Raw genomic sequence first — 14,441 nt, forward strand, 5'->3', positions numbered from 1 at the left:
AGCTCAGAGATAGGAAAAAGAATATGACTTAGAATTCTTAGCCTTCCAGGTTCATGTCTCAGTTCCTTTTCAGACTGCTTTTGTTCCTTTTTTTTTTTTTTTTTTTTTTTTTTTTTTGCTTTTGTTCTTGATCAATATAATCTCTGGATAAAGGATGGCTTTCGTGTAGTTACATGTCAACTGTATGAAGGCAGTTGTACTAGATTCTTTAGATTCTTTGTAGATTATTATTTAGTATCCTGCAGTGATTATAACTATTGTAAAGGTCAGAAAATAAATGACCAGAATCTCAGAACTGGAAAACTCTTGTAACAACTGAGTAAGTCAAAGAAGAAGAAAGGAGATGATGTAGATAAAAACCAAAATCAATGAGATAAAGCAGATACAGTACATAGGCTGCTTAGAAGAAAGGAGCACAAATAAATATTGCAAACAGAAAAGTAATATAATTCTAGATATAACAGAATTTTAAAAGCTAATAAGAGAATTCTGAGTTGGGCATGGTAGTACACACCCTTAATCCCACCTACTCTGGAGTTTGAGGCAGGAGGATTCCAAGTTCAAGGCCAGACTTGGCAATTTAGCAAGACCCTGTCCCAAAATAAAATAAAAAGACTTGGGGTATAGCTCAGTGGTATAGTGTTTGCCTAGCATGCATGAAGTCCTGAGTTTGGCACCCATTACTGCAAAACAAACTCTTATAAATTTTATATCAATAATTTGACAACTGACAAAAAAGATGAACTCCTAGAAAAATATAACAATAAAATTGACTCAAAAAGAAATCAACAGCCTGAGTGGCCATAAAACTATAGAAGAAGTTTACATTTTTCCTCAAAAAAGAAACACACAGCAAGCCTAGATTTTTGCCTGCCTTCCTTCCTTCCTTCCTTCCTTCCTTCCTTCCTTCCTTCCTTCCTTCCTAGGGTCTCCATCATGCACAGACCTATACCTCCAAATTCCAGATTGCACAGACCTATACCTCCAAATTCCAGATAGTTTTTTTCTTTCATTATCCTCCTCTTTCTCTACCTCCTTCTTTTTCCTCTTCTTCCTGCTATTCCTCTTCCTCCTCTTTTTAAAAATTCTTTCTTTGTTTTTCAGTTACAGATGGACACAATACCTTTTTTTATTTATATGTGGTGCTGAGGATCAAACCCAGTGCCTCACATGTGCAAGACAAGCACTATACCACTGAGCCACAACCCCAGCTCCTTCCTCCTCTTCTTCCTACTTTTTCTCTTTTCCTTCTTCCTTTTCTTCCTCCTTCTCCTCTTTCTCCTTTTCCTCTTTCTCTTCTTCCTGCTATTCCTCCTCTTGTTCTGGCTCGTTTTTGTAGTGCTGAGGCTTAAACCCAGGGGCACTCTACCACTGGCCTCAAACTTGGGTTCTCCTGCCCCAGTCTCCCAAATTGGTGGGATTACAGGTGTGCACCATCACGTCAAGTTCCCAGATAGTTTTGTTTTTTTTTTTTTTTTTTTTTTATTTTAGTTTTCGGCAGATATAACATCTTTGTTTGTATGTGTTGCTGAGGATCGAACCCGGGCCGCACGCATGCCAGGCGAGCACGCTACCGCTTGAGCCACATCCCCAGCCCCCCAGATAGTTTTATAAGTAGGTTTTTGTTTTGTTTTGTTTGTACTAGGATTGAACCTGGGCCACTTTGCCATTGAGCTATATCCCCCAATCCCTTTTATTTTTTTATTTTGAGACAGTATCTTGCTTATTACTTATTTACTTGGAATCCTCCTGCCTCAGCCTCTCAGGTTGCTAGGATTACAGGCATGTGTTGCTGTATTCAGCTATAAATGAGTCTTAAACCCAACTTTCAGGGACCAAATTATCCTAATCTTATACAAAAGTGTCCCAGAGAATAGAAAAAGATGGAATTACATATCATAAAAGATGAACTTCCATTTGACAAAAACAAAGTACAAACCAGGAGAAGACTCTTGGAATACTTATTACTAGCTGCCACTGCTTGGGAGGCTGAGATAGGAGGATCACAAGTTCAAAGACAGTCTCAACAATGGCAAGGCGCTTAGCAACTCAGTGAGACCCTGTCTCTAATAAAATACAAAATAGGGCTGGGGATGTGACTCAGTGGTTGAGTGCCCCTGACTTTAATCCCTGGTACCAAAAAAAAAAAACCAAAACACATGTTACCACATAAGATTAGTAATAAAAATGGAATTTACAGATTGAGGATGTAAGCTCAGTGTTAGGGCATTTCCTAGCATGTTTGAAGCCCTGGGTCAGTCTCCAATGCTACAAAAAAAAAAAAGTGTTTTGTAAAAATTCTTATAAATCAGAAGCAAAAGACAGCCTATTGAAAAAATAGGCAAATGACATAAACAGGCATTTCACTGAAGAAGTATTTCATATTCCAAAATATGAAAAACTGATCACCTACAATTTATGAGAAGTTAAGACCAAAATGACCTATTTAGTACCCATGTGGATTGGCAATTATTAAGAAATCTGATACTATCTTTTATTGTGCTGACAATTGTGGATCAGCAGAATCTCCTTTAATAGTCTATGGCGATATAAATTGGTGTGACCATTTTAGAAAGCAATTTTTGTGTTATTTCATAAAGCTGAAGAGATTTATCACTGTTGACCCAGCATTTTCATTCCAGCATATGCACACCCAAAGATGTATACAGGAATGTATAAAACAATATTGTTTATAACAGCAAACCTTGGAAACTGCCCCAACGCTCATCAGAATAATGAGTAAATACATTCTAGTGTAATATTACAATTAATTGTTATTCAGCAATGAAAATAAATGACAGCATTAGAATGTAACAGCATGGAAAAATCTTAGTAATATGTTGAGTAAAGAAATGAAATTTCCAAAAGACTATATACTGCATGATGCCTTTTTTATATTGTCCCAAAGCAGACAATATTAAACACTGTCTAGGGATATATGTATATGAGATAAAACTAAATAAAAAAGGGAAGAAGAAGGAAAATGAAAGCAAAGGAATAATAACCCTGGATGTACGTCAGTAGAAGAGTGGTTTCCTAGCATGTATGAAAACCTGATTTTGATCCCCAGCACCACAAAATAATAATAACCCAAATCTCAGGAGTGTGGTTACCCTTAGATATAAGTCACTTGGAGTTCTAGTTCTTGGACTTAGTTTTTGGATCAGGTCTCTACATATTTATTATCCTGTTATAAACAGTGTTTCATGAAACAAAGGTTGTGAGTAATCCACACAGGGTAACTGCTGATACATATTTATTGAATGTGTGCATGAATCTTATTGTGTGTGACTGAGGTTTAAACTTGTCTGAATTCCTCAGTTTTTACCTTTGTCTCATCCTGAGGAGCTCTCTGATTAAGCTCTCATTACTTTCTGAGTAATGAGATTCTTTTGGCTTAGTGCCCAAAGTTTTCCTTCCTGGCCAAGTGTGATGGCACATACCTATAATCTCAACTACTAGGAGGCTAAGGCAGGAGGACTGCAAGTTTGAGGCCAGCCTGGACAACTTAGCAAGACCCCATCTCAAAATGTCTCAAAAAAATAAAAAGAGCTGGGGATGTAGCTTAGTAGTTGAGCACCTTTGGGTTTGATCCCCAGTACCTCAAAAAGAGGAAAAAATATTATTTTTTCTGTTTTCTATTTCCTTTCTTTCCTTCTCTCTTCTCCTAGAGGCCTTTGTTTACCACTAAGTGCCTGAATACTTCTAGTTATCAGATGGAGCCAGGTATCTCTATGGACTTCTTGTCTTTCCTTAACACTTTACTAATTATATATAAACATCCAATATCTCTGTCCTTCTTTCCTCTCAGAAAGTGGTGATTACAGATCCACACTATTGTATGATTTTATTACTGGAGTATAGGTCATCTAGTCCAATTCCTTATTACTTTACAGATAAGAATGCAGATATGAAGAAAAGTTAGATGAGTTTCTCAAGGTCATATGGCTATGAGTAGCAGAATTAGGACTGGAATCCAAATCTCCTGACATCTAGACCATATTATCACTCTATTGGACTGATAAGGTGGGCTTTGCTTGAAACACTGGGTCTCTGAGATCCCTGTAGGTGTTTGAATGTTATAACTTTGAGTGAGATGTGTGCAAATGTCTTGCTTACTATAGTTATTCTGGCATTTGACCAACTATCTTATGTTTCCTTCTTCTCCATTCTCAAGTTTTTTGGTTTTTTCTTCCTTAGGGTACCTTTAGCCTGGTGACATTGGGTACCCCTTGAAGAGGGAGCAACCATTTGATCAACGGAGCCTTAGATGATTTGGCCACAGTGTGCAGGTTGAAATGAGGGACAGTTTGAAAGGAGTTGGTAAACTCCATCTGTTTAAGTCTTGTTTGAGGACTTCTGATAAGTGCATACTCTGAACACCAAATATCCAGAGATTATTATAAAAACTATATTCTCAGGGGCTGCTGTTAGACATGGACAGAAAGATCATTGGGTCATTAAGTATAGGACAGTACACAGGATTGGGATGAGACAAGATTTGAGTTATGTTATAAGCCCCATCTCTAAGATCCACTGTAGAAATCAGATTGTTCTTTCTTATCCTCCTGTCTTCTTCCTCTGGACTAGAACTTGAATGGGATTTTGTCTTGGAACCGTGTTGCTGAAATAGCCAGGCTGAGGTAGTCATATTTGGATGCAGAGCTGAACCTTGTTAAGAACAACGGAGATGTAGAAATTGAGGGATGGTAAATATACTCTAGAAGGAAGGAATTGGCAGTTCAAGCTGAGAAGTTTTCATTGTTCTGAGTTTTGTTCAGGCCATGAATCTTTCATGAGACTTTAGTGTGAATGCATGATGAGTTGACATCCTGATCAGTGAAGTATGTCAGTCCTATGGTCATCCCTCCTACTTCTACACCGTGGCTATCACAAAACCAAGAATTGAAGCAGAGTGGAGCTAGTACTAATAGGATGGTGAAATATGAGTTCTGCTATGACTTGTAACTATGGCATCATTTTCGTCTTCGTCAGTCTCCCTCTTTGTCAAACACATGAATACACACACATACTCTTATCCCTACCTGGGCCTGTGATAAAGCTAAGTACAGAAACTGAGGTCCTATCCTAAGGCCAAAAAGATTTGGGAGTAGGGACACAGGCATTGTTTCATGTTTATCTAAAAATTCTGGAATAGTCGATAAAGTTATAAACATTGATTCTTTATTGTGGCGTAAGGATAATGGAGGATTTATGATTTTAGATAATGTGTAAACTAGAAGGAATTGGCACTTCTTTCTCAAGACTTGAGAAAAGAGGTAGGATTCTTCAGTTTAGTTGCCATTATGATCACCTGTGGAAATTTATCATGTAAGTGCTCTGCTTTCTCCTTTTTTTCCTGAATGACTGAACAGAATTTTTTATGTAACTTTGAGACTAGAGCATATCTGAATTGCTCTGGTAGCTTCCTCTCCATTCATTTCATTCAGCTTGTCATTTGATACTGAGGTATTGATAGCTGATTCTTCTAGTCCCCTAATTCCTGGCTCATTTCCAGTGTTATTCCATTATGAATAAAACCCTTCATAGTTCCCTAGAGTTCTGAGGATAAATTCCAGTTGCCTTAATATGACCTACAAGGGTACTTTACCTTTCCCACATCATTCGTTGCAATTCCTCCGCCATTCTGTACAAACTAAGGCACATGACTTTATTTTTCCTGCAGATTTTCCATATCTATTACTTCCGCCCAGAATACTTGATCCCTTTAACTAACTCTTCTCAGTCCTGTCGTTCTCAGCCTGTCACAAGGACAACTTCTTCAACCCCTGGGTTAGGCAGTTCCCCTTCTCTGGATCACACAGTGCTCTATAATCTCTTCATCACAACCCTTACCATACTGTGTTGTAATTACTTGTTTGTTGCCTGTAATTTCCACCAGACTAAATTCTGTGTGAGCAAATATCTTGTTTTATTTGGTTCTGTATTGCCAAGTGTCTAGCTCAGTACCTGATACATAGTAGGTATTTCAGTAAATATTTGATTAAGGAATCAATGATTGAACAGAGCTTGCTGTTCTGTGACAGGAATGGGAAAAGGACAGCACAGGATGCCCTCCAAGGATGAGCTGGTCCAGAGATATAACAGGATGAATACCATCCCCCAGGTATTATTAGTTGGCTCTGCTGTAAGGAGGTAGGATTCTTCTCTGGGGCTAGTTTAGGTTACAAAGATGGGTGGGGAAAGAGTGGATCTGGGGTGATTTGAAGCTCATTTAAAAGAATCAGGTATGCCTTCAGGTGGACACACTTCCTGAGTAACATGTGGTTTCTTTCCTAAGTGTGAAAGCAGAGATTGAGTTTAGATGAAAATATAAAGATAAGTTGGACACAGTGGCTCATGCATGTAATTCTAGCGACTTGGGAAGCTGAGGTAGGATGACTGCAAGTTCAAAACCTGCCTCCCCAACTTACTGTGAGGCCCTAAGCAACTTAACAAGATAGAGCTCAGTGGTTTTTGTTTGTTTTTTTTTTTAAGAATTCCTCCTCTTCTTCTTCTTCTTCTTCTTCTTCTTTTTTTTTTTTTTTTGTAGTTGGACACAATACCTTTATTTTATTTATTTTTATGTGGTGCTGAGGAGCAAACCCAGCACCTCGAGTGTTCTACCGCTGAGCCACAGCCACAGCCCTGAGTGCCCCTGGTTTAAAAAAAAAAAAAAAGTAAAGATGGAAGCTTTGGGCCTATCCAGACTGATTATGGGAAAGCAAACTTTTGGAGGGTGGTTGGAAGCTCAGGAGATCCCTAATCCCTATCCCCATTATCACCAGCTAATGAGCCTGTTCGGGGAAAGCCCTAACAGTATATTTGGTTTTGTTCACCTTTGCCTCCTTCTTTTTCAGACTCGATCCATTCAGTCAAGGTTCCTGCAGAGTCGGAATCTAAATTGTATAGCACTTTGTGAAGGTAGGTAGTTTGTCCAGTCCTAATTTAATTGGTTCCCCAACCTTTATTTCTGATTCATCTTTGATATGTGATCCAGCCAAGGGTGATGTTGAAGCATCATGTCTTCCCTCCCCTACCTGGACTCTGTGCCTTAAGCATCATATCTATAATTTCTGGCCTCCTTCTTCCCAGTGATTACATCTAAGGACCTCCAGAAGCATGGGAACATTTGGGTGTGCCCTGTGTCCGACCATGTCTGCACAAGGTTCTTCTTTGTGTAAGTCTAATAGGGACCCTGGATAATACTTGCAGAGTGAGGGTGGTGGTACTGGGAAAAGTCCTTTTCCATTATCTGAGACTTGTCTCCTGCTGCATGAGTAGAGCTGGCACTGGGACTTTGACCTTGGAGGATGGGGATGAGTACAGATCACTGGGATCTGTTTAGAGGAAACCAGATAAGCTGAATCCCTTTCATTTTTAAAAGTAGCAAGGGTTTTAACTTTGTGATGGGGTGTCCACCCTCTGAAATACAGTTCTACTTCTTGACATTATCCAGGTATTATTCTTCCTTATGCTCACATTCTCCCTGTCTTTGGCAGATATGAGGATGGTCAGGTGGGCGATGCCAACATTAATACTCAGGACCCCAAGATACAGAAGGAAATCATGCGTGTGATCGGAACTCAGGTTTACACAAACTAAGGGGGCCCCAGCCCTCGTACCACCCTGTTCCCCCAGGATCCATCTGCCCTCATTAAAGGGCTCAGGAGCAGCAGGTGAGGCTGCCCTGAGGAATCAAGAGGCCATTGTCAAGGGGCAGGAAAAGGATAGAAGAGACAACCTTCATGGTGGAGACTGACCCAGGAACCATTCCACATTTGATGGCCCAGACTGATTCCAACCCCTGATTTGCCCAATTGACTTCACTCTGTTTGTAAATAAAACAATAAAATGGAAGGTGCTGTGGACTGGATATGATCACTGTGGTCTGAATAGCCTTGGCCCAGAACCTACCCCAAGGTTCCAGAGGGGGTGAGTGGGAAGAGAGGACTGTTCCCATAGTCAGGACTATTTGTGTTGTATGAAGTCAAAGCTGAGTCCTTTTAATGTTGTATTCTACAGATCTGTTACCATTTGTATCAGTGGGTAAAGGTAGAAAATCTATCAGTCATGCAGATGAAACTGAGAATAAAGAATACCATTAGTGATTGTTAATCAAGATTTAAAAGGGCCTTTGAGGCCAGAACTCAGATTTCTAATAAGTGCAGTTTGGGAAGAGCTATATACAGTGACACAAAACTGTAATCTAGCTTCTTAGGAGACTGAGGAAGGAGGATAAATTTCAGTAAGTCAGTAAGACTATCCCAAAATAAAATTTAAAAAAGGACTTGGATTATAGCAGGTGTGGGCCCTGGATTCAATCCCCCAGTATGGAAAACAAAAAAGGTGTGTGTATGCGGGGGTGATAGAAGATTTGCAATGGGAATCTCTGTAGGGAGAAGATGGAACTCACTGAAACAGTTATCTTGAAACAGCTGCCTTCCTTCACTACCTTGGTAATCTTGGAAAATTGGGGTTTTGTTTAAGAAAGGCTGCTGGCCTTTCAAGCTCTACTTCTTAAAGTTCTAAGCATTGCTGAGACATAATGGATGTTTCTGAATATTTTATGAATAATGAATAAAAAATGGGCATATAAGCACAGAAAATGCAAAACACATTTTAAAAGCCTGACTTTACAAAGGTAGATTTTTAAATTCTGTTATAGTTTTTGATTTATAACGCCTATTCTAGACTATGTATTGTCTTTTCATTACCTCTGCTGTACTTTAGAAATACTTTCTTACTTAGATACCCTATGCTTCTTTGGGGGATTTTTTTTTTTTTTTTTTTTTTTTTTTTTTGGTACTGGGATGCTTAACCACTTAGCCACATCCCCAGCCCTTTTTATTTTTTATTTTGAGGCAAGGTCTCACTAAGTTGCTTAGGGCCTCACTGAGTTGCTGAGACTGGCTTTGAACTTGCGATCCTCCTGCCTCATCCTCCTGAGCCACTGGTATTACAGGTATACCCCATTGCTCCTGGCTCTTTACTCCTTCTTGATCAAGACTACTACATTCTAGCCAGGTGTGGTAATGCTCTTCTCTAGTCCCAAGTACTCGGGGGAGACTGAGGCAGAAGGATCACTTGAGTCTGGTTGTAGGCCAGCCTGGGCAAGCCAGTGAGACATATTAACATTTTATATTACTGTGTGTTTGGCATTTGTGAAAGCTCTCACATACATTGGTTCAATTCTCATAACAAGCCTATGTTGCTGTTAGGTGGTATTATTGATATTTTGTAGATGAGCAAACAGAGACACAGAGGACAAGTAATTTACCGTATTCTACAACTAGTGACAACAGCCTGACTCCTAAACTAATATTCTGTGGCTTTCAAGCTTTTACAGATATTTTTTCACTTAATACTGATTAGAAAAGTGGAAGACAGGTTTTCTTTAGAGAGCTTATTTTTTAAAATATTTTTAAAGCATTCTTTTTTTTTTTTTAACCTTTATTTGTTTATTTTTATGTGGTGCTGAGGATCAAACCCAGTGCCTCACTCAAGTTAGGCAAGCGTTCTACCACGGAGCCACAATTCTAGCCCTTTTATAGAGATCTTAATGGGCTAGAGTAAATTGGGCTTTTTTGTTGTTGGTGGTGATGGTTTTTTTGTTTGTTTTAGTACCGGGGATTGAACTCAGGGGCACTTGACCACTGAGCAGCATCCCCAGCCCTATTTTGTATTTTATTTAGAGATAGAGTCTCATTGAGTTGCTTAGCACCTCACTTTTGTTGAGGCTGGCTTTGAACTCACAATCCTCCTGCCTCAGCCTCCTGAGCTGCTGGGATTACAGGTGTATGCCACCTTGCTCGGCATAAACTGAGTTTTTAACCAATATCCCCAACTCTAGAACCTGAGCTCTTTAACTACGCTTTTACTTCCCTGGAGATTCTCAAAAAGTCCTCAGTGGTGTTCCTGGAACTGGATGTAGGTATGTGGCTACTGACATGGTATAACTACATTTTTGTTCAATTTCAGAATTTGTTAATAGATTTTTCTCAATTGTAAGCATTTCAGCATGTGATATGGCAAGTAGTAGGAAGTGATGGGATAAGAAGGAATGAACTAGAGTATAGCAGAAAAACAAATAACTGAGCTAGCCTCATGGTATGTCTTTAAAAATAGCATATTCATAATCATAATCTTTCTATGCCAGTAAAATTATACCAAAGTTAAATAGACCATTTCATAGTGCTTCACAGAAAAGCAGGACTTTGTGGATCTGAGAAGTTTGTAAACCACAGATAATTGTATATGATAAAATTCAAAACATGAGGTAAAACAAGTCCAATTAAAACATCGCAAACACGAGAATGCCTTAATGGCAGGGAAACTTTCTGGAGAGAAACCTTCCCGCAGCCTGGAGGGAATATTGAATAGGGTTTTCCCTTTCCCCAACCTGGTCCTGTCTACCTTGGAGGTGAGGAAACTGGACGTCTGTTAAAGCCAGGTGTCAGCAACAAGGCATCATCGGCCTTCTACCTTTCAAATAGATCTGGGTTCAAACAGCAACACTTCTTTTAGACCTGGACATACTTGGTTAGGGATAGAGGAGGGAAGAGAACTGTTTTCCTCAATTAGTTCCAGTTGAAGAACAGATGGCTGTGATTCTGGACTGAGAATTAAAAAACTGAGTTTAACCTTCTTGTCCTTCCTCTCCCGGTAATTTTCCATTCAGGCTGGGTGTGACCATGACTTAGTTTGTGGTGAGGATGTGGCCATCCACTGGGGAGGAGCCTGCTTGCTTCTTTCATTCTGGCTGGGGAGAGGGAGAAGAATCTGGTGCTGAGTCATGTCTGAGTTACTTTCCAGCTTCTCACAGGAGGATTCTGGATGGAGGTTTGGGGATGTTTCAGATTTTGGTACCAATTTTGGGTACAAAAATTCAATTTTGGAAAAGAAGCTTCATGTATCATACAATGCCTCTAGAGCCTTCTGTCCCCAGGAATAAGGTAGACTTCAGTTCATATAAAGGGTCATTATCCTCCCTGGAGCACAAGACTTTCTACAAATTGAGTTTCAGACCACCCCACCTCACCCCAAGATGGAGCCAGAGATGCCGCCTGTTAAATTAAAGTCATTGCCTATGAAAAATATTTTACGTAGGAGAGAACTCAAAGTCTACTTAATCCTAGCTGTCCTTGGGACAAGTAGGTCAGGTAGCTGGCAGCCAGCTGGCAGCCAGTGTACACAGGCCATAGACAAGAATGGAGAGTGTGTCCAAGGAAAAAAAGAACTGCAGCAGGAGGACTTATGGTGGGGAGGAACCTGATGCCTTTTCTTGTTTTCCAAATCTCAATTGTCCATGTCCCCTTCCTAGTCTTTTTTTCTTTTTTGTCTTTTTTAGTTATAGTTGGACATAATACCTTTATTTTTATGTGGTGCTGAGGATCGAACCCAGAGCCTCACACGTGCTACGTGCTAGGCTCTTGTTCTACCGCTGACTCACAACCCCAGCCCCCCCCTCCCCGCCCTTTCCCCAGTCTTATTACAGTGTCAGGATCTTTCAGGCTTTACCTTCTCCTAGGGTGAAAAGTGACAAAGTATACCCAGGCAGATTGCTTTTGGGGGGTAGGGTCTGTTTACACTTCCACATACATTTTGTCTATACTTGTAAGAATTAAGGAGAGCGCAGGATGTGATCCAAGGGAGCAACTTGGTAGGTAAGTTTAGACTACCCTACAAGTGGTTTCACTTTCCAATAAGTCCTAGCAGTTCTGAGCTACACAAAGATTGTTGGAAGTTATTAGGCTGACAGTCTCCTTGGCTGAGGCAGTACTCCATTTGACTGAAAAAGGTCTCCTCAGGCTTCTCCCTGCTTCCAAGTGCTTATGCATTTTACAGGATCCTCAGAAAACCTAGATAAACAATTACAATAAAAACAAAACAAAACAAACTTCCCAGGTGCAGTAGTGCATGCCTGTTATCCCAGCAGCTGGGGAGGCAGGAAGATTGTAGGTTCAAAGCCAGCCTCAGCAATTTAGCAAGGTCCTAAGCAACTTAGCAAGACCCTGTCTCAAAATTTAAAAAATAAAAAGGGCTGCAGATGTAGATCAGATCCGGGTACCAAACAAAACCAAACCTGGGAGTATTCATTTACTCTTCCTTCTTGGAATGGCCCTCCCATACCTTCTCTCTATCATAACCTGTGTTCCTTGTGTAGCTCAGATCTCTCCTCCATAAAGCCTTCCCTTTTTCACAGATAGCCTGTTTTCTCTCTTTTTTTTTTTTTTTTTTTTGAGAGACAGAATTTTTTAATATTTATTTTTTAGTTTTCGGCGGACACAACATCTTTGTTTGTATGTGGTGCTGAGGATCGAACCCGGGCCGCACGCATGCGAGGCAAGCGTGCTACCGCTTGAGCCACATCCCCAGCCCCACCTGTTTCCCCAACTCCAAAGAGCCAACTTTTTCTTCCTTCTAGGGTTTGTCTGGGAAACTTCTGGTATGCCTGAAGGGATTTAGGATGCCGAGGAGGGCATGGAATAAATATAAAAGTCTACCTGTTCTGGTTCTATTAAGGGCAGATAAAAGTCCAAAATAATACATATTTCTGCTTTAAACCTGACAATAAAGGCTTATGGGCTATCCTGGTTATCTGTTGTTCTGGGAGAAATAACTCTGCTATATCAGGCAGAGACCAAGATGTCACATAATCAGTGAGAAAACCTGTAATCTTACCCTCTTCACCAGGGCCAAAGCTTATCTTTGGGCTTTGGATTGGGTTCAGTATTACTCAACAAGGACTCCCATTAGAGAGTCAAACCATTAAATTCCAGATTCTTGGGGCTGGGGCTGTCGCTCAGTGGTAGAGTGCTTGCCTAGCATGCATGAGGCCCTGGGTTCAATCCTCAGCACCCCATAAAAATAAACAAAATAAAGGCATTCTGTCCATCTACAACTACAAAAATAAAAAAATAAATTCCAGATTCTGTGGTCAGCAATACAAACAAAATAGGAATCCATACCTCTAGTCCAGTGAACCTAACAGCTCCTCCTCCATTCTGGCCAGATCAGTGAACACAGTGGAAAGGGTTTGCTCTGGGCTGAAGGGCCTATGTCCTTCTGCAACTTGGTTCCCTGTAGCTCTAGGATTGTTACTTGTGAGTATTCAGAGGGCTGGCTGAGAGAAGGACAAGCTTGAATTCAGAACCATTGTTTTAGCACTGGTGACCAGGACATTTGTTCAAGACTAGTCAATTCCCAGAGAAAGGCATTGAATTGAATTCACTGACATTATACCATCTCATTAGATACCACTCTATGAAGCAAGAATTGTCTTCAACTTTTTTTTAATCAATGGACCTTTATTTTATTTATTTTTATGTGGTGCTAAGAATCAAACCCAGTGCCTCACATGTGCTAGGCAAGCACTCTACTACAGACCCACACAACCTCAGCCCTCAACTTGCTTTTAAGGAACTAGATTCCTAAATAAGTTATAGGATAAGGTCATAGGACTAGAACTAAGATATGCTGTGCTGCTTCTCATAAAAAATGAAGACAATTACCTTAAAGCTCATGTGACACTTTCACTATACATTTAATGTGAGCAAGGATATGCTGGATTAGTCTCTGCCAGATTCTTATGGAAAGCATTTTTATAACTATCATATCAAAATCTGCAACTGAAGGGCAATAGCTTGAAATCAGATTAATGCATGTATGCCTCAATCGTGGAAATAAAGCCCTCTTTGGACTGGGAAGGATCTGAATCTCCTCAGGAGCAGGGCTTTATTCCCTTGCAACTTTATGTCTTCTCATCACCTACCTACAAGTAAGGGGACCAGAAAATGTTTACAGGAAAAAATTAAAGGCTTTATTTCGTTACAAATTTACTTGTAGGCTGTCACTTTCTCCTCACAGCTTATCTAATAGGAAGTGCAATGAAGGCCTGTGATTCAGTGCAGTCAAGTGTGTCTGCCTGAGCAGGTCACACCCATTGGGATGATTTTCCAGGAAAAAGGAAAAAAGAATCTAAGAGAACAAACTCCACATTGTCAATTAGACAACATTGTATCTACTGTCAAAACTTGGCTGAATAAAGAATGAAAGCTGTTTCATCTGTAATTGCTCTCATCACTAGTTGTTGAGACCACGACTGCGAAATTCCAAAATGCCTTGTAGAAAATGTAAGGAAAGCTTTAACAATATTGATTTAAACGCACAACTGGGTTGAAAACAAGTGCTGACTCCTGTAGAGATTATTGGCTCTAATGCCCTGACTTGATATTTCCTGATGGTCAGTTTTGCACTAATATCAACACTTTTGATTAGCTTTCTACTCTTTCGCCCTTGTTCTGTAGGGTTCCAGGCCCTACTAAAATATTCATAATGTCCCAACCTGTCTTTCCTTTTTCCAGAGTTACGCTCCTAATCTAGTTGCGATCCCCTTTTCTTAGGTCTCCCTACTCTGGGTTAGAGCCTGAGCTCCTGAA

General features: G+C 40.1%; 1 protein-coding gene across 10 annotated transcripts in view; it reads left to right on the top strand.

Moving 5' to 3' along the window:
- Parp6 (poly(ADP-ribose) polymerase family member 6) overlaps positions 1 to 7,876 on the top strand; it is a 32,884-nt gene extending 25,008 nt beyond the window's left edge. For 8 of the 10 annotated variants that reach the window (XM_046428032.2, XM_046428038.2, XM_046428039.2 and 5 more), the window contains 4 exons: positions 6,048 to 6,127; positions 6,861 to 6,924; positions 7,096 to 7,180; positions 7,503 to 7,876. In XM_046428032.2, the coding sequence (XP_046283988.1) occupies positions 6,048 to 6,127; positions 6,861 to 6,924; positions 7,096 to 7,180; positions 7,503 to 7,605 (332 nt within the window). In that variant the 3' untranslated portion in view covers positions 7,606 to 7,876. Of the gene's footprint in view, positions 1 to 6,047; positions 6,128 to 6,860; positions 6,925 to 7,095; positions 7,181 to 7,502 lie in introns of those variants that run through there. The other 2 variants (XR_006848107.2, XM_046428041.2) reach the window with 2 other exon arrangements.
- Positions 7,877 to 14,441: the final 6,565 nt, after the last annotated feature.

Source organism: Marmota monax, unplaced genomic scaffold (genome assembly GCF_021218885.2).
Source record: "Marmota monax isolate L192 unplaced genomic scaffold, Marmota_monax_Labrador192_F-V1.1 WCK01_AAM20220418_F8-fsc00111, whole genome shotgun sequence".
NCBI lineage: Eukaryota > Metazoa > Chordata > Mammalia > Rodentia > Sciuridae > Marmota > Marmota monax.